At 29.2% G+C, this 19,762-nt stretch overlaps 2 protein-coding genes across 2 annotated transcripts; both read left to right on the top strand.

Moving 5' to 3' along the window:
- The first annotated feature begins 2,751 nt into the window (after positions 1-2,751).
- LOC103845573 (protein FAF-like, chloroplastic) lies at positions 2,752-5,072 on the top strand. The gene is made up of 2 exons (XM_009122439.2): positions 2,752-3,105; positions 3,208-5,072. Exon 2 carries the CDS (start codon positions 3,251-3,253, stop codon positions 4,625-4,627), a length of 1,377 nt encoding a protein of 458 aa, XP_009120687.1. The 5' UTR covers positions 2,752-3,105; positions 3,208-3,250; the 3' UTR covers positions 4,628-5,072.
- Positions 5,073-11,874: 6,802 nt separating this feature from the next.
- LOC103845574 (J domain-containing protein spf31) lies at positions 11,875-14,561 on the top strand. Its single transcript, XM_009122440.3, has 9 exons — positions 11,875-12,126; positions 12,469-12,559; positions 12,657-12,717; positions 12,883-12,960; positions 13,129-13,202; positions 13,586-13,699; positions 13,803-13,910; positions 14,105-14,143; positions 14,240-14,561. The coding sequence occupies exons 1-9, from the start codon at positions 12,038-12,040 to the stop codon at positions 14,324-14,326; spliced, it is 741 nt and encodes a 246-aa protein (XP_009120688.1). The 5' UTR covers positions 11,875-12,037; the 3' UTR covers positions 14,327-14,561.
- Positions 14,562-19,762: the final 5,201 nt, after the last annotated feature.

Here is a 19,762-nt window from a genome sequence, read left to right on the forward strand (position 1 = left end):
TTAAAGTATCTGAAAATAGTTGATTATAACTAAATTATTATAAAGTATCCAAACTACCCGAAAGTATCTGAAACTATCCGGATAGTTTTATCCGAAATATCCAAAGTAATCCAAGATATCCAAAATTTTTATCTAAATCATCCTAATTATTTGATATTTTACCTTAAATAACCGATATTTTATCCATATTATCCGAACTACCCAAACTATCCAAACCCGAACCGGATCCAAATGAGAACCAAACTTTTTCCGGATATTTTCCGGTTCCTGCATTTACTATCCGAACCGAACCGAATCCAAAACAACCCGAACCGAACCGAATCGAAAATAGGTCAAGTACTAAATGGATCATCTAGCCCCTATCCAAACTATCCGAAACCCGAAATACCCGAACCGAACCAAACTGATACCCGAAATGCCCAGGCCTAGTTGGGAGTTTGAAATCTTGTTAGTGGTATAGCTTTTGCGTTTTGTTCTTTTCTTCTTTTTGTGATTTGAAATGGGCCTTGTGTTATAAAAAATAATTTATTATTGCTGTAATAATATTTGGTTGAAGATATTTTTTTACTATATTCTGTTAGACTCTAGTATAAGTTTCATTATTAGATTTAGTTGTATTTTTAGTCGGCCATGTTGTTTGCCTTTAAAATTTTTATATTGAACGTGTATAAATTCTAAAAAATTTAAAATTAAAGGGGTATTATTGAGAAGTCATCAATATGATTTTAATGTATGTATACGTAAACACAAATCATAAATGCAGAATCATTAGCCAGTATATATGTGTTTACAGACCATTGTAAATTTGAATGATGATACTAAATTTTGTATTTGATTTTTCCATAACTTTTTTGCCAAGTTTTTTAAATTTGCGAAATGATTATGTAGAGTAAGATTGGACCAAGTTTTTTTCTTAAGAATCTAAACCTCTACCGAGAAATGTAACCAGTAAAGATAGTTCCAATAATTTAAAGTAAATGGGAGGAGTCTTAAATGAAACCAATATTGAAAAACAATCCGTATCTATGGGTTTTGTATTGTTGATGAACTCAATTGCAGGAAGGTAAATGTTGTGATCAAAATGAAGAAACTGGGTGAGGGGAGTGTGTGGTGGGGATGGAGTAGCCATTCCTATCTGTTACTTCCTTCTTCATACGCACCTGCAGTGTGTTTTTTTGGTTAATCTATTTGACCTTTTTGACTGCGAGATTATATAACCCATATATTTCAAGTAAACGTAAGTCAGAACGTCTGCTGTTCTGTTTTGAATAATGTTCAAGCATTTTTTTTTGTTTTCCAGGGCAGTTGCTACACGTTGTTACATTTTAATGTTAAAACGTTGAAGTTTTTATTTGCCTATATTTATTACGAATGGGAACTTTGTTAACGGATGAGTAAATAAACGACGTATAGTGAGTTGTTTCTATGATCGCCGGGTTAGAGGGTTGAGTAATTAACGCACGCGACCTATTACTGGCGTCGTTATGTGAAGCTCATATGTTTGTAAAATAAAATGGTTTCTCCGTTCATTTGATTGACATAGGTGGTTTAAGCTAAGTATTAAAAAGTCTGATTAGGATTATGAAAGTAAATAATCTTTTTTAGAGTTTGGGATTAAAATAAAAGAGGAATTTTGAGTCAAATCACATTTGTTCAGCCTATTAGAAATGAAACATGTTCTTCAATCCACATTACGTGCATGTGGATCGCAAGTATTGAGCATGAAGTTGTGGTCTGTGGACTACCCCACATCACCATTTGCAGATATCATGTGAATGCAGTAAGAAATCAATTATTATATCCGAGTTTGTGACGCGAGATGTAAAAAAATAGTCTGGACCGCAATATGTTATAAGCAGTTAGAGAAAATCTTATTGGATGAGTAATGTCCAGTGTATGTCGATCGAAACAAACATCAAGTCTAAAGTAAAATGAAGCATATAATACTGAGCAACCAAAACACGTGCTGTATACTTAAATTTTAATATGTGAAGAGACTTTTATAATTATTATTCGTTAACCTTAATTTTTCATACTTCCTCAGGGTTTGAGTTTACTTTCTGGCCACATGAGTTTCTAGAAGACCAACCCACAAAATTAATTGGGCTCGGATATATGTTGCAATAGTTTACTTTTGGGCTGGAGAATATGGTGAATGACATGTCATATTGATTGGTCCTTAATATTTTAGGTGAAGTGGACACTCTTAGAAGCTACAAAATTAGTTCCTTTTATATAATAGGATTGGCAAATTTTAGATTGTGAACAAATAATACTTTTTTAATATTAATGACATATAACTAATCTGTTTGATGTAGTTATGGAAACAGTGGAACAAGAAATGATAACTGACACTTATCAAAGAAAAAAAAAATGATAACGAACACAATAACCACAAAAAAGTTATACAATACACAACCTCTAAAGTTTAAGGTCAGTACTCTAAATGTAGGCGATACATAATTTTTTTCCTGCAGCTAATAATTAATTAATTAATTAACAGTATTTCACATTATATACTATTCTTTTTTCAATTAATTAACAAAAACTTGCACATACAGATTAAAAAAATGTTTAATTTTGTATATTTACTAAATAAAAACATCATCTAACTGCATTTTAACCAATAGAAAAATAGATTGGATTATAAAGTAAAAAAACTGTTTAAAATTATAAAACGATACATATTTTTAAACGGAAATTTTATTTTACAATTAAATTAAAACGAAAAAGAAAGTATAAAATTATCGGTGAATATTAGAGTAAATATTAAAATATTCACTTTATACTATTTTAATATTTTATGGAAATACTATTAAATGAAAATGATCTTACTACAACTTGAAAGGTTTTTTTGTTTATTAAAACATTAATATACCAAAAGAAAACAATAGTGAAGAATCATTTGATGGAGGACCCCACAGTTCATGGTTCCATAATGGAAGAACCTCTATATAAAAGCGCCCCTTCACTCCCTTCTCATCATGTCTCATTCTCATCCATCAAACCACAAAACATCATCATCTTCCTCTCTTAATAACACCACCACCTAACACACACACACTTGAATTTTCACACACCGTTTGATCTTTCTCAAATCTACAGGTATCTTAACCGGATGATCATCCGAAAAATAATAGATAATTACATTTCTTTATTTGTTAATTGTAATACTAGTTGTTAACATTCTGATTATTATTTGTTCAGGAAACCGAGGGAATAGTATAAAAAGGTTTTGAATCTTTTAAAGATGATGACTTGTGGGTTAAGCAAGAGCCTTGGCTTCTCTTCCTCGTTGAAGAAGCAGCAAGGCATAGTGACCATCCTTGGTACCGGTGACTCTAACATTCCGTCGAACACTTCATCTGCACCTTCACTCAGGCGGACTTTCTCCGCCGATTTATCCTCCAAGAATTGGGTCTCGCAGAATGAGTTCTCTCCCATGAAGAGGATCTCTTCCTCGGAGAAGCTCCGAACCTTTGCCGCTGACTCTTCAACCTCCGGCGACGAGGAACAAGAGGAAGAGTCAAGATCTGGGTTCGATATTTGGGCTCAGATTCAAGATGACAAGAGTAAGAAGAGCGAGGAGATCGAGCTGGGTCAATCCGATGTATGGAGTTCGATTCTATCGGACAAGAAGAAGGTGTCGGAATCGAGCAACGACACGGTTCCTCCACCGTACGTTCATCCACTGATGAAACGCGCCAGCTCCTTGAGCGAGAAAAGCCTCGAGATTTGCACAGAGAGTCTCGGATCCGAGACGGGCTGCGAAGGTTTCTCTTGGCATGCGTCGTCGGAGACGGGAGATGCTGAGATCGAAGTTCTCAACGTTACGGTGACCAAAGAGGAAGAAGAAACAGAGACTGAGGTTGTTGAGATTGAACAAGAACCAATCACGGTTCCAAATTACACACCATGCACCGAGCTGCCTAGAGGATCGTTCCCTCCTCCGATCCGTTCTCTCTCGAGCCAATCGGGCTCGGCTCTGCACATGAAAACTCGCCGTGACAATGGCCGGTTGGTTCTCGAGGCTGTCTCTATGCCGTCGCACAACAACTTCTCCGCCAAGCGCCAAGACGGACACCTCCTCCTCGCTTTCGCAGAAATCAGCGACGAAGAAGACGAAACTGCTGAGCTTCAGTGGTTCGAGGAAGAAGAAGAAGAAGAAGAGGAGGAGGTACAAGACGAATTTGCCTACAAGCCCAATGGGCTTCAGTATAAGCTACCACAAAATCAAAATGGGCTTATTACTGTTCATAGGTTGGCCCATAAGCCTATTGGAGTACCAAAGAGAAACTCGAGATGGCCTGCGACAGATGAGTTCGAGACCAAATCCGACGTAGTCCACTCTCTGCCACCAAGGCCAAGGGTGGCTCAGCTGGCTCGGTCCATGAAACCGCCGTCCACGGTGGACGACACCGTAGGAGCCGCTTGTTTCAACACATGTGACTACTCTTGGAAGCCCACTAATACTGAAAATTTGGACCGTAACACAAAACCACAATTTCAAGCACAAAACTATGTTCACAAATCAATCGGCGTTGGACATGACGGTTGGATAAATGGTTGCAAGGAACGAAGGAGATCTCTTTTGTCTGTTGAGCCTTTCTGCATTGCCACTTCATAAGTTTAAGACACTACCACAAAGGGGTATTTTACAAGACGCATAAGCATATGATATATCTATCTATGCATATATATATATGAGTATGTATACTCGAATATATATGCATATTAACCAAATAATTGTTGATGTTATTAATGCTTTTTCTACTATGTTTTACCACTTACCTTTTTGGTTTGTGGGTGAAAAGAAAAGAAAATAAAATAAAGAGTCAAGAGTAGGAGATGGAAGAAAGTGAGGTCTGAAGGTAGAGAGTAATTTTATTGTTTTTAACGAGGTTAGAGACCTTGTTGGAGTAAAAACATATTTATGATAAAAGTATTATGTTTTGTACAAACCTCCTGTTGTTCCATATTGCTGGCAAACAAGCCTAAGAACTCGTTTTATTCATGTACAATGACTTCACAATGTTATGTTAAACAGTTTGAGCACATAAGGTTATAGATAAGTTAGGGTTTTACTGAAGACTACTCAGTGTCTATTCAATACGCGAAAAAATTGTTTTCCTTATTTTTAGTTTGGTCTAAGGTAAAATTCGATTAGAAAGTAAATTAGATCTATATCTCTTGTTTATTTTTTCAGACATTGTTTAGACTATGCTTTCCTTTTTATTAGACTTGGAAGTTTTAGAGCTTTGGGGAGAGAAATTTGTCCTCACCCTTTGGAGAATATTTCCAAACCCCTATTTTTGATTTATAATTCCATTATGCATTTTCCATCATCTCTGTGTTTTTACTTTCATATTTGAGTAGTTCATTAGTTATGTTAAGGAAATTCGTGGATTGATGATTATGATTTGTTAGAATAGGGTATTATCTATCGATTTCTTCATTTAGGTTGTTCGTAATGTTCAAATTTGATTGATCACTTAGTTTCTTATTTTAGTTTGCTTAAAGCACCGAATTGAAAGTGTTTAATTAAATGCATGAATGAACTCTATAGCAAATTATTCTTAACCAATCGAAGATGATATTAAGGAGTTTTGTGAATCTATCAAACTTATTCTTATTGCATGTTTAGAATCTGAATTTCAATGGAAGTTTGTCTTTAAGATTCTAATACATATAGTTTAGTACTACAAAAATATGCTAGTCTAGTTAAGATATTTAAGTTCTATAATGTTTCTTAATACATTTCCTATTGAACAATCATATCATCTAATATGTGTATTCTGAGATTTTCGAAACCTAACATTTTTTATTCATAAGTTTACATCATTATTTTCTTTTGTTTCTACATTCTTGCAACTAGAAACTACAAACAAACATTTTGTCTTAGCTTAACTCTAATCTTGTGTAGCTTAATCTTGGTCTTTGTGGATTCAATTCCTTAGTACTATCGCGCAATGTTGTGCACTTATAGTTCACATATAATGGTTAAAATTGATCATATCAAGAACCTCTATGTTTGTAGTTTGAAATTTTTGTTTTCTATGGACTTTCCCACTTCTTGGTCGGATGAGAGGTTGACCATCTACACAGAGCAATTTGAAGTAGGTCTTGACCTGATGTGAAAACTTACATGAGATGATTCAGTTTGTGTGGGGAGCTCATCATCTTCTCAATGCTTAAGGTGTGTATGACTTGCAGCAAAATTTTCGACACTGACTTGTAATTCACATACACATGTGTTTGATCGGGAAGCAATGGAGGAAGTTAACTTTCAACGTTCTAAGGTTGGTGGGATAGTGTAATTTGGGACCAAATGGAGAACATTTCGCGGATTTAAGTAGAAAGAGATTGAGAAATTTTTTTTTTGGTTCTAAGAGAGGTTATGTTAATGAAACTCTGTTTTCATTACGTCGAAAGTATTGTCAAGATATATATTTTAGATTTTCAAAAAATGTTTTTTGAGGATAATGTTTATGTTCAATGCAGTTAGAGGAAGTTTGTTAAAATGTTCCGGTAACACGTCTCAAGTATATTGAGCCGACCAACTTTGAATTTTATGTTATCATTCTAAGTGTAAGTCAAATCAGTTTTAGAACTTAAACCTAAGAAGATCTTTAGTTTGAATGTGACAATTTTAAATAGAAAATGCAAAATTTTACATAGTTTCAAAACCTCTAATTAGAGCATTCTTATCATTTATAATATATATATATATATATAATTTGTGAACCAGGTATAATAATAATCTGGCCAAGCCATATTGAATTTTGATCAAAACATAAGAAAAAGTTTAGCAAAAAAAAAAACAAGAGGAATCATCTCTACTAATAAAATGAACCTTTTGAGGCTCCATAGAACGTCCACATCAGCGAAAAAAAATTCTCCTAAAAGATGACACGTGGCATAAAATATAGTTTTACATTGTAAACATACATCATTAAAAAATAAAAAAACTACATTAAACATATGTAAGATTACTATTTTTCACTTAAAAAAAAAGATGGCTTATCTCCATAATGTAACACTACCGTTTTATAAAAAAAACAAAAAACATTATATATAATTTCGAAAATAATAATTATATGTAAAACATACAATATAAAAATGGAAATACTACAATAAACATAAATATGTTTGACTATTTGTCCAAGTTCTTCTATTAAACATTGCCGTTTTACATTAAAAATAGAAAAATACGTAAAAATTTAAACATCTATCTTAAAATATAAAATATAGACATTAACTAAATATAAAGTATAAAAAAGAGAAATACTCAATATATATAAAAAAAAGTAAATATTATAAATATATAAATATACGAATTATATATACAATAATAAGTAAATGCACAATTTTTTAAAAATGAAAAGAGTATATTAAATATTAAACATCTCTCTTAAAATGTAAAATATAGATATTAAGTAAATAGAAAATATAAGAAAAAGAAATAAACAACTTAAAAACAATGAAAAAAGTATATTAAGATTTAAACATCTATCTTAAAATGTAAAATATAGATATTACGCAAATAGAAAGTATAAGAAAAGGACACAATTTAAAAAAATGGAAAAAGTACATTAGTATTTAAACATCTATCTTAAAATGTAAATCAATCTTAAAATATAAAATTATTAGTAAATAGAAAGTATAAGAAATAAAAATACACAATATAAAGAAAAATAAATAATAAGTAAATATATAATATAATCTCGAAAGATGACACGTGACATTAAACATATGTAAGATTACTATTTTTCACTTAAAAAAAAAGACGGCTTATCTCCATAATGTAACATTACCGTTTTATAAAAAAAACAAAAAACATTATATATAATTTCGAAAATAATAAATATATGTAAAACATACAACATAAAAATGGAAATACTACAATAAACATAAATATGTTTGACTATTTGTCCAAGTTCTTCTATTAAACATTGTCGTTTTACATTAAAAATAGAAAAATACGTAAAGATTTAAACATCTATCTTAAAATATAAAATATAGACATTAACTAAATATAAAGTATAAAAAGATAAATACTCAATATATAAAAAAAAAGTAAATATTATAAATATACGAATTATATATACAATAATAAGTAAATGCACAATTTTTTAAAAATGGAAAGAGTATACTAAATATTAAATATTTATCTTAAAATGTAAAATATAGATATTAAGTAAATAGAAAATATAAGAAAAAGAAATACACAACTTAAAAACAATGAAAAAAGTATATTAAGATTTAAACATCTATCTTAAAATGTAAAATATAGATATTACGCAAATAGAAAGTATAAGAAAAAGAAATACACAATTTAAAAAAATGGAAAAAGTACATTAGTATTTAAACATCTATCTTAAAATGTAAATCAATCTTAAAATATAAAATTATTAGTAAATAGAAAGTATAAGAAATAAAAATACACAATATAAAGAAAAATAAATAATAAGTAAATATATAATATAATCTCGAAAGATGACACGTGGCATAAAATATAGTTTTACATTTTAATATTACTTATTTTTGAAAATTATAAAAAATATGTAAACATACAACATAAAAAAATGGAAAAACTACATTAAACATATGTAAGATTACTATTTTTCACTTAAAAAAAGACGGCTTATCTCCATCATGTAACATTACCGTTTTATAAAAACAACAAAAAACATTATATATAATTTTAAAAATAATAAATATATGTAAAACATACAACATAAAAATGGAAATACTACATTAAACATATGTAAGATTACCATTTTACATTTTTATTTTAAGAAAAAATATGTAAACATACAACATAAAAAATGAAAAAAATACATTAAACATATGTAAGATTACCATTTTTCACTAAAAAAAGACGGCTTATCTCCATAATGTAACATTACTATTTTGTAAAAAAGAAAATTATATATAATTTCGAAAATAATAAATAATATGTAAACATACACCATAAAAAATGGAAATACTACATTAAACATATGTAAAATTATGATTTTACATTTAAAAATAAAAATAGTATGTAAACATACAACATAAAAAAAATGGAAAAACTACATTAAACATATGTAAGATTACCATTGTTCACTAAAAAAACGGGTTATCTTCATAATGTAACATTACCATTTTATTAAAAAAAGAAAAAAAAAACATAAATATAACTATTTGACTATTTATCCAAGTTCTTCTATTAAACATTGCCGTTTTACATTAAAAATGGAAAAATACGTAAAGATTTAAACATCTATCTTAAAATATAAAATATAGACATTAACTAAATATAAATTATAAGAAAGAGAAATACTCAATATATACAAAAATAAATAATAAGTAAATATTATAAATATATAAATATACGAATTATATATACAATAATAAGTAAATGCACAAATTTTAAAAAATGGAAAGAGTACATTAAATATTAAACATCTATCTTAAAATGTAAAATATAGATATTAAGTAAATAGAAAGTATAAGAAAAGGAAATACACAATTTAAAAAAATGGAAAAAATACATTAGTATTTAAACATGTAAATCAATCTTAAAATATAAAATTATTAGTAAATAGAAATTATAGGAAATAGAAATACACAATATAAAGAAAAATAAATAATAAGTAAATATATAATATAAGTGAATACCAAATTTAAAAAATGAGAAATTACATTAAGATTTAAAAATATATATTAAAATTTAAAATATAGATATTACGTAAATAGAAAGTATAACAAATGGAAATATACAATTTAAAAAATGGAAAACGTACATTAAGATTTAAACATCTATCTTAAAATGTAAAATAGAGATATTAAGTAAATTAAAAGTACAAGAAATGGAAATACATATACATGAAAATAAATAATAAGTAAATAATGTAAATATATAATATATGAATTATATATGTAATAATAAGTAAATACACAATTTTTTTTAAAAATGGAAAAAGTTCATCAAGCATTAAACATCTATCTTAAAATGTAAAATATATAATATAAGTAAATACACAATTTAAAAATGGAAAAAGTACATTAATATTTAAATATCTATTTAAAAATATAAAATATAGATATTACGTAATTAAAAATATAAGAAATGGAAATAAACATTTTAAAAAATGGAAAAAGTACATTAAGATTTAAGCATCTATCTTAAAATGTACTTCTATTTTAAAATGGTAGTAAATTATATAAAAATGAAAATACCACATTAAACAAAAAAAAATGTATAGTTTTACATCAAAAAAGTCCCTATAAAACTCATTATTCCATCCACATCAATCTCACACTATTAAGGAAAATTTCAAAGCACTTGAGCAAAAAAATGGTTTCACTATCAACTCTTGCCGTCCCAAAAACCTTTAATGACCTTGAATGAGATTTTTTTATAACAACAAACTTTTTGTTATGTGGATTCATTGTTGGGAAACCCGCAACTTCCAAAAGCCAAACTTATTCATGGGAATTGAATTGTTTTTCATAGACTCAAAGGTATTCTTACAAATTTAAATTAATCTAATCCATAATTTTATTGTTAATATTCATACTAACTCTTTCATGATCAAACCATTTCAGTTAATAACCATTCAAACATTTATCCCGAAACACTTCCTTCCTCGCCGAATCAAGTATTGATTCATATTGGTTTAGTATTGTTTTTGGTTTACTAACCGGTTTAGGATGGTCCTATTGTAAATATAATTTAAGTTGGTTTAGCATATATTATGTTTAAAATAACTTAAATTAAATAATAATAATATTATGCTTAAATATAATTTTAGAGACTTTTCAAATATAGTTTACAGAACATTATATTTATAGGTGATGAATTTAATTTATTAAATTTGTTTATTACTTAAAACTAAGTTTTTAAAAAAACGTACTGAGTTATAAATTTCAATGATGGATTGGTGAGTATAACATGAAGACAAAAATATAAATATCTGATTTTCAAGATAAGAAATTCAGCTTTTATTCAGATACTCAATATATAATATCTTAAATTATTTTTTTAAAAATATACATAATTTATATATTTAGATTAATCTTCCAAACTTAAACTATTATATTATATATGAATAATGTTTTTAAATAAAAATAATTTCTGATTTAAAATAAAAATAAAAACAACAAATGTTTATTTTCAAATAATGGATGTAATTTACATTATAATATCATTTAACAAGTATTAGATACGTTTTGATATATCATTATTTTCTATTTCCAGAAAACAATAAATTGTTAAACATCAATATCATCTAGGTTAAGTATACGAACAACAAAAATTCAAAAATCACAAAAAATATTTACATAACCATTATAATACAATAATTTAATCAAAAATACAATTAAAAAATATTAAAAGGAATAGTTATATACTTAATATTTGAAAATAAAAGATATTTTTGCTAAAATTATACTTACCTGGCCAAGGAGATCGACCATCATTTTACGGATCGATCAAATGTTGAGCATGTGGTCGATCCAAAAATACTCTGCAGTTTAATAAAATCTCTAAAACATTTATTCCAACACTCAAAAGATAGTTTTGTTAAATATGATAACTAGATAGCCAATAAAATTACAAAAAAATATTTAAATAGTAAAAAATATGTTAATTTAACGTGTTAAAATTTAAAAATAAATTTTAATTATGACATGCATTTTAACATTTATATAAATATAAATAATTTAACAACTTCAATTAGAAAAAAAAATAAAAATCCCGGGCGTAGCCCGGGTTAATCTCTAGTTGAACAAAAAAAAAAATCAATGTTCAAGGCCATTCGAGAAAGCCCAAAACCTTTCCTTTTCTAGAATCCTAAGCTTAACCGAATCTTTAAAGCCCACAACATCATCATCTCTCCCAGTCTCCCTTACCTAAACCCGAATAAATGACCCGACCCGATTGATCGCAAATTAGACCCACAATTCAAACCAGCCCAGAGAAATCGCCATCTTCTTCCTTGTCTACTTGAAGGGAGAAAGATAGAGAGAGGGCGAAGATAATCAATCAGTGATGGGAGATCTAAAAGTAGACGACGATGCGATTCTTAAATCCTTCCTCGCGGAGGTCGGTGAGGTTGAGAGGGACAACGAAGTCGTCAGGTTCCTTTCTCCTAAGCCTAATTTAGCTCCTATTCCTGATCCGAGCCGTGTTTAAGCGTTATCATGCAATTCATAGTGCGTTAGGGTGTTTACGTTCTGAGATATATCTCCTTCATTAGCTTATCAATGTTGTTCCTAAGTCATAACCTAGGGAATTTGTAATTCCAGTGATTTCGATCCGGATCTTGTGAAAATTTGCTCAATTTTATAACAAGGATGTAGCTTCAATGTATAGTAGCGGTTACTTTTAGCTTTGCTGTTAAACTTGTTTACTGGTATGCTCGTAGTGTTGCAGCCATGGTTTTTTATGATCGTGTCTTAAAAAAGTTTGAAACTTTGCAGGATTCTCTCATGCTTCAAGCTGAACCCGTTTGAGCATCTTAACTTATCTTTCGATTCTTCCACGGATGACGTTAAACGGCAGTACAGAAAGGTGTTCTTCTGTTCTTTCCCTTGCACTTTGGAAGACATTAATTTTTCACCATGGTTTCTTCTTAGTAACACAAGACTAATTTGTACATTTTTACCAGATATCTTTGATGGTTCACCCTGACAAATGCAAGCATCCTCAAGCACAGGAGGCTTTTGGAGGTTAGTAGTCTTTAAGATTTCTTTGCATATTCAGTTGTTTTTTTTTGGTTTGATTTCACTATTTGAGTCTTGAGTGTTGCGGTAAGGATGGGATGCTTGGGCTCCTCAAAATTGTTGTTTTTTTTTTTGGGATAATGTTTATTTGGGTTTTTATTTACTGAACAGCTTTGGCAAAGGCGCAACAGCTACTGCTAAACGACCAAGAAAGAGATTATATTCTCACTCAAGTCCATGCTGCTAAACGTGAGATTTTATTGCTTATTTTGGATTTTACCAATTTGATGGGTTACTAGAGGTTATCCTTTGTGGAGGCATGTGTATACATATGGTGGTACTTGTTAGATCATTTGAAAGTTTTACCGGAATCTGCAGCTTACCTTTTAGTAACTTCTTTTTTCCTCAACTGTGCAGAAGAGCTTAAGATGAAGAGAAAGAAACAGTTGAAGAAAGATACCGCCTCTAAAATAAAGTCCTTGGTTGATGAGGTAATGGATTTGTTTTTCGCTGAGGTGTTTTAACCTTTTCCATTTTCCAATGTGATTGAATCTACAGTTAAGTTGAACATGGTAGTACACTTCCACAATGTCTTGCATAACTGATATGAACTGGCTCGACATTGGTGTTATGTAAACCTCCTTGCTACTTACACTTCAGCGGAAAACCTTGTGCCTATTATTTGCGCATCAAATAAGAATTCTAAGATACAGAATACGTAGCTCATGTTTCGTCTCATTGCTATGCATCACAACTCGATGTTTCTAGATCCTTAATAGCTTCAGTTTCATATTTGTGCTTTTTTGTCAATCATTTTTTTCTCCAGTTCATATTCCTCTCAACTTGTATTGATACACAATTTTATTTTACACAGGGAAAGCATGAGCAACTATATGAGCAATCTGAAGAGTTTCAGAAGGAGCTTAAGTTAAAGGTCCGAGAGATATTAACAGACCAAGAGTGGCGTAGGCGAAAAATGGCTATGAGGGTATGCAGAGAGTTTCTAGTTAGCATTGCCTTATATTTTATCCGTGAGAAGTCAAACGATCATTCTTTCATTTTTTTTTGTGTTATTGCTTCTTGACATTTAGATATCAGAAGAAGAGGGGAGACTGAAGAAGGATGAAGAAGAACAAAAGGAGATACGGAAGAAAAAGCGTGAGCATGAAGAACAGTGGGAAGGAACGAGAGAAAACAGGGTTTGTGCTTTTGTTAATCCGTTATCTTGATCCCAAACCTGCCTATGAATTGCATCAGTTTAGAACCAGTTTAGCTCATTTTTGGCACTTAAGTATGGTTAGAAATGGCTTTAGAGAAGAGAACTCATCTGAGATAGTTTAAACAATTTACTTTTTTGTCCTTGATGTCAAAAAGTTTGGGTTTCCATGTGCAGGTATCAAGCTGGAGAGACTTCATGAAAGCAGGAAAGAAGGTAACTTAGCTAAGAAAAATTCCTAGATTCGTGAATTTGTTCTTTGTCCTTTGGTCAAATTCCAATCTAAGCTTCTGTTATCTCATCATCCTTCAGGCCAAAAAGGGAGAGACTCGTCCTCCGAAATTGAAGACCGAGGATCCAAACAAATCATACGTCCAAAGGCCGGTCAAGAAAGGCTGATCTCTGTCTTATTTTACTGTTGTTGCCATTGATAGATTGGTCATCTCGAGTATGATCTCAGACTTGTTCTGCTCATGTCTTTGTTTTCTCTTTGTACATCACCAACTTCTCTGTCTTTCCAAATTCATCAGAAACATGGATGAGATAAATTTAACTCACTTCTCAAACGCTTTTGACCTTTTAACTTATGTATTGTGTTAGACTTTATATAGTACACTTTGATCTTTTTATATTATTAGTGAGTTTGGTGCTGTAACTATCAGGGTGGTCACGACAGAAGACCAAGAAAACTAGAGTGTTGTCTCAATAGATTTCCTTGACACAACCTTAATGGTACACACCCCGCGCCTTGTGGGGTGAAAAGATCTCTGCTATGTACATAGGTGTGCTCCAAGTACCACTAAAACTGGTTTACTTGTGTTAAGCCTCCCAAGGATTGTTTCGCCTTGCCTGTTCTTGAAGTGGTTTTGGTTCTTCAACCCACAAAACACGTGCTTAATACTTATCTTACTCCAAGTGTTAAGATTAGCATGAAAATGTCCCTTCATTGCGCCCGGTGAAAAGGAACTTTCCAGAGTTAAAAGCCTTTATCGAAACTTATGTCATAATTCCACATAATCCATGATGTTCCATTATTTTAGAATTCGTCAATCCAAGAAGAGGCAATATTAAATTTGAGAATACTCCCAGCTATGACTTGTTCCCAGTAATTCGCACGATGTTGCCAGTGACTTACGGAGATATTACAATCAACATCCGACATTTATTGACTTCAAACTAGATGTCATTGTATTTCTTAGCTTTTTCGACAATCATGTTGGAACTATATATTTTATCTTTTAAACCCTTTTTCAGTTCTCGATCTTGTAGCAAAAGTTTTAAAGTTTGCTCAAAGTATGGCTCCTCCAGCTAATTATGTTATTCACGAAAACAAATATAACATGGATTATTATTTAGCTGATGGTATTTATTTTGGAGAAGAACACATTGAAACTTCAAATACAGTAGAACTTTGATAAATTAATAATGTTGAGACTTTGAAATTTTATTAATTTATAGAGATATTAATTTACAAAAGTTTCCTTATTTAGATTTTTATTTTATGATATATTTATTTTAAGATATGAAAAATATTTGCTTTTAGTGTCTAAACATTAATTGTTATTTTTGAAATTTGACATTTATATTAGTTTTATTATATTATTTTTTGTATATAATATATATTACATAGAACTTAAATGTAGTTTTAGATATAATATTACTAAATCTCATTAAAAAAATATGAAGTGTTAAGAAAATATAAAGATAATTCAATTGTGAATATAAAACAAATAATATAATAATAGTTTCTTACTTATATAAAATATGTATACATATAAGTTATTAATTTCTAATTTTAATGGGACCATATATTTGCATAGAATTTTCTAAAAAAAATATTATCTTATTATTTTATCGATTTGTGACAAATTTTGAACCGACCCAAGTTAGGACCGGCGAAATTTATTAACTTATAGAAATTATTAATTTATCGAGTATTAATTTATAAATATTTTACTGTATATCGTTTTGCAAATTTCAAAACAAAAAGTCTTTTTGGAAATGCTCTAATTTAAGCAAAAAAAAAAACGCTATATTTGATCTTCTTAAACAAAAGGGTGTATCTAATTTTTCCATAAATGCCATAAGTAACCATGAAAGTTGATATGCAAAGTTGATAAATGTCCAACTTGTATTTTAAAATATATAAAACCGGTGTAAATTAATCGAATTTGGATGTATATATTAAATAACATAAAAATCATCTTAATTTTTTTACTAGGTCTTTGGCCCGCATATGCGGGCAAAATCTTTTTATACATATTTATTAATTTAAATCAAACCAGTACAATAAATTATTATTTACGTTTTCAAAAAAATTAAATCAAACATCAAATTATTTGTATTTGATAATTTTTTTATTAAAAATACTCAGATATTAAAAATACTAGGTGTTTTGCCCGCGATGCGGGCTTAAACATTTTCATAAATTTTTGAAAAATTCTTTGTATACTTTACTAGTTATATTGTGTTTTCCAAAAAGAATTCTGGCGATCAATTTAGTATCATCTATGCATTGTCTACTCTCGAATATATAAATATATATATTTATGAACAATTAAATATTAAAATATTTTAGTGGAATAAATTAAACTTGGGTCTCTAGTCAAAAAACAAAACTTGTTTCCAATTTATGTAAAAAATATTTTTTTTTTGAATGAGCAAATATTTAAGGATGGTTATTGTTTTAAGAACATTAACTTGTTATTTCTGAACAATTAAATATTAAAATATTTTAGTGGTATAATTTAAACTTGGGTCTCTAGTCAAAATACAAAACTTGATTCCAATTTATGTAAAGAATATTATTTTTTTGAATGAGCAAAGATTTAAGGATGGTTATTGGCAAATAAATGTTTGAGAACTTTAATTTTTTTTTTGAGATTCTAATGCTATAATAGTTTAAGGGGTTTTGAAATATTACTAATTAATTGTTATTGATTCGAAGATTTTCAAATTTCATCAAAATTCTTTATTTATTTATGATAATAATTTTTCATTCTATTTTAACAAAATTTAACGTTATTAAAATATAATTTACTTTTTTTTATTCATAAGATACAACTTTCAAAATATTTTGGCAATTAAAATAAAGGATGTAAGATTTAAAATCCGCTATGTAATTTGGTATTTGAATATCACAACAACAAATTACATAGCGGTAAGAGTTTAGGTTTTTTTATCTTTAAGTTTTGAGATTATTTTTTAGTGTTTAGGGTTGGGAGAGTTTTAGGGTTAGATGGGTTTTAGGGTTAGGTCTAGGAAGGGTTTAGGGTTAACAGGGTTTAGGGTTAGGTAGGGTTTAGGGTTAGAAAGGGTTTAGGGTTAGGTAGGGTTTTAGGGTAAGGCAGGGTTTAGGGTTCGGAAGAGTTTAGGGTTAGAAAGGGTTTAGGGTTAGGTAGGGTTTAGGGTTAAACATGGTTTAGGGTAGGAAGAGTTTAGGGTTAGGTAGAGTTTAGGGTTAGGTTTAGGTAGAGTTTTAGGGTTACGCTTAGGAAGAGTTTAGGGTTAGCAGGGTTTAGGGTTAGGTAGGGTTTAGGGTTAGAAAGAGTTTAGAGCTAGGTAAGGTTTTTAGGGTTATGCAGAGTTTAGGGTTAGGTAGGGTTTAGGGTTAGAAAGGGTTTAGGGTTATGTAGGGTTTAGAGTTAAATAGGGTTTATGGTAGGTAGGGTTTAGGGTTAGGTTGAGTTTAGGGTTAGGTAGGGTTTAGGGTTGGTAGGGTTTAAGGTTAGGTAGGGTTTAGGGTTAGTAGGGTTTAGGGCTAGGTAAGGTTTAGGGTTAGATAGGGTTTAGTGTAGGTAGGGTTTAGGGTTAGGAAGGGTTTAGGGTTCGGTAGGGTTTAGGGTTAGAAAGGTTTTAGGGTTAGGTAGGGTTTAGGCTAGGTAGGGTTTAGGGTTTAGGTTATGTAGGGTTAGGGTTAGGTAGGGTTTAGAATTAGGCAGGGTTTAGGGTTAGAAAGGGTTTAGGGTTATGTAAGGTTAGGGTTAGGTAGGGTTTAGAATTAGGTAAGGTTTAGGGTTAGCAGGTTTAGGATTAGAAAGGGTTTAGGGTTAGGTAGGGTTTAAGGTTAGGCGGGGTTTAGGGTTAGGTAGGATTTAAGGTTAGCCGGGGTTTAGGGTTAGGTCAGGTTAAGGGTTAGGCAGGGTTTAGGGTTAGGTTAGGTTTAGGGTTAGAAGGGGTTTACGGTTAGGTAGGGTTTAGGGTTAGGTAGGGTTTAGGGTAAGTAGGGTTTAAGACTAGGTAGGGTTTAGGGTTTAGGGTTAGATAGGGTTTAGAAATAGGTAGGGTTTAGGGTTAAGTAGGGTTAGGTAGGGTTTAGGGTTAGGTAGAATTTAGGGCTAGAAAGGGTTTAGGGTTAACTAATGCATTTATTGTTTTCGTGCACTTGATTATGTATGCATCCATAATGTAGTTTAGGGTATACATTTTTCTTAATATTTATGTATGCATCCATAATATTTTTAAAAAAGGATTTTTCATTAACTAATGTATTTATTGTTTTAAATATATTATAGTTTTCGTGCACTTGATTAAATTTTTTTTGGCGTTGGTAGTATTTGAAGTGGTTGAGAACGTGAATGGATATTTACTTTCATAAAGTTTTTGGTGTATGTTTAAAAATAAAAATTTGTAAAGGCTTTTAAATCATATGAATATAATATTCAACACACTTATATACTTACAATTCTGAAGTAAGTAATAGCAAATTTGCTGAACTCATAGATTCGTTGCTACTTTATAAATTATCACACGATGAGTTACATATGGTAAAGATTTTTTTGATGATAATATAACGGCTATATCGTAATGTGTGTTTTTTTTGTTTTATCTATTATGTATTAAAAATAATTAACACATTCAATAATATTAAAGAATAAAAAACCTATCAATTGTTCATATTATAAGCCCAAAGTTAAACTCAAGTTCAACCAAATAAATAAAACCCAGAAACAAGTGTCGGCCTGTCACATAGTGATTTTCCATGTGGATAGCTTAGGAAAAAGACAAACATATTTATATATATAAATAGATTCATTACTAAAATAAATCTTAAAAAAACTCAATATTATATTTTTAATTATATAATTTTAAAAATTATTTGATTAATATTTAATTATATAATTTATGTTTTTAACGTTTTACTAAAATACTTTTTCAGATAACAATAAAATATATATATATATATATATAATTATCATTTTTAATTATAATTTTTAGATTTTGGATAATTCAACAGTCTATTTTTAATTATATGATTAATAAGTTTATTTAATTAATATTTAGTTATAGAATTTATGTTTTTAACTTTTTACTTAAAGATTTTTTCAGATAACAATACAATATATACATAAGTTATCTCTTTTTTAAATTATATTTTCAAATTTTGGGTAATTCTTACTATTCTTAATATTAATCAATTATCTAATCAAAATCAATTAAAATTTCGTTTTTATTTTTAATTTATTTATACATTTTATTCATTAAGGGTTAAACGATATTAACCACTATAACTTTCAACATGAGAGCTCCATTGCGAAAATTTACTTCGCAAATAATAGTTTTTAATTATATAATGAAAAAAAATTGTTTGATTGATATTTAATTATATAATTTATGTTTTTAACGTTTTACTAAAATACTTTTTCAAATAATAATACAATATATAATAGAAATTATCTTTTTTAATTATATTTTTAGATTTTGGATAGTTCAATATTTTATTTTTAATTATATAATTAAGAATTTTATTTAATTAATATTTAGTTATAGAATTTATGTTTTTAACTTTTTACTTAAAGACTTTTTCAGAAACAATAAAATATATACATAAGTTAT

The sequence above is a fragment of the Brassica rapa genome, chromosome A10 (assembly GCF_000309985.2).
Source record: "Brassica rapa cultivar Chiifu-401-42 chromosome A10, CAAS_Brap_v3.01, whole genome shotgun sequence".
Taxonomy (NCBI): domain Eukaryota; kingdom Viridiplantae; phylum Streptophyta; class Magnoliopsida; order Brassicales; family Brassicaceae; genus Brassica; species Brassica rapa.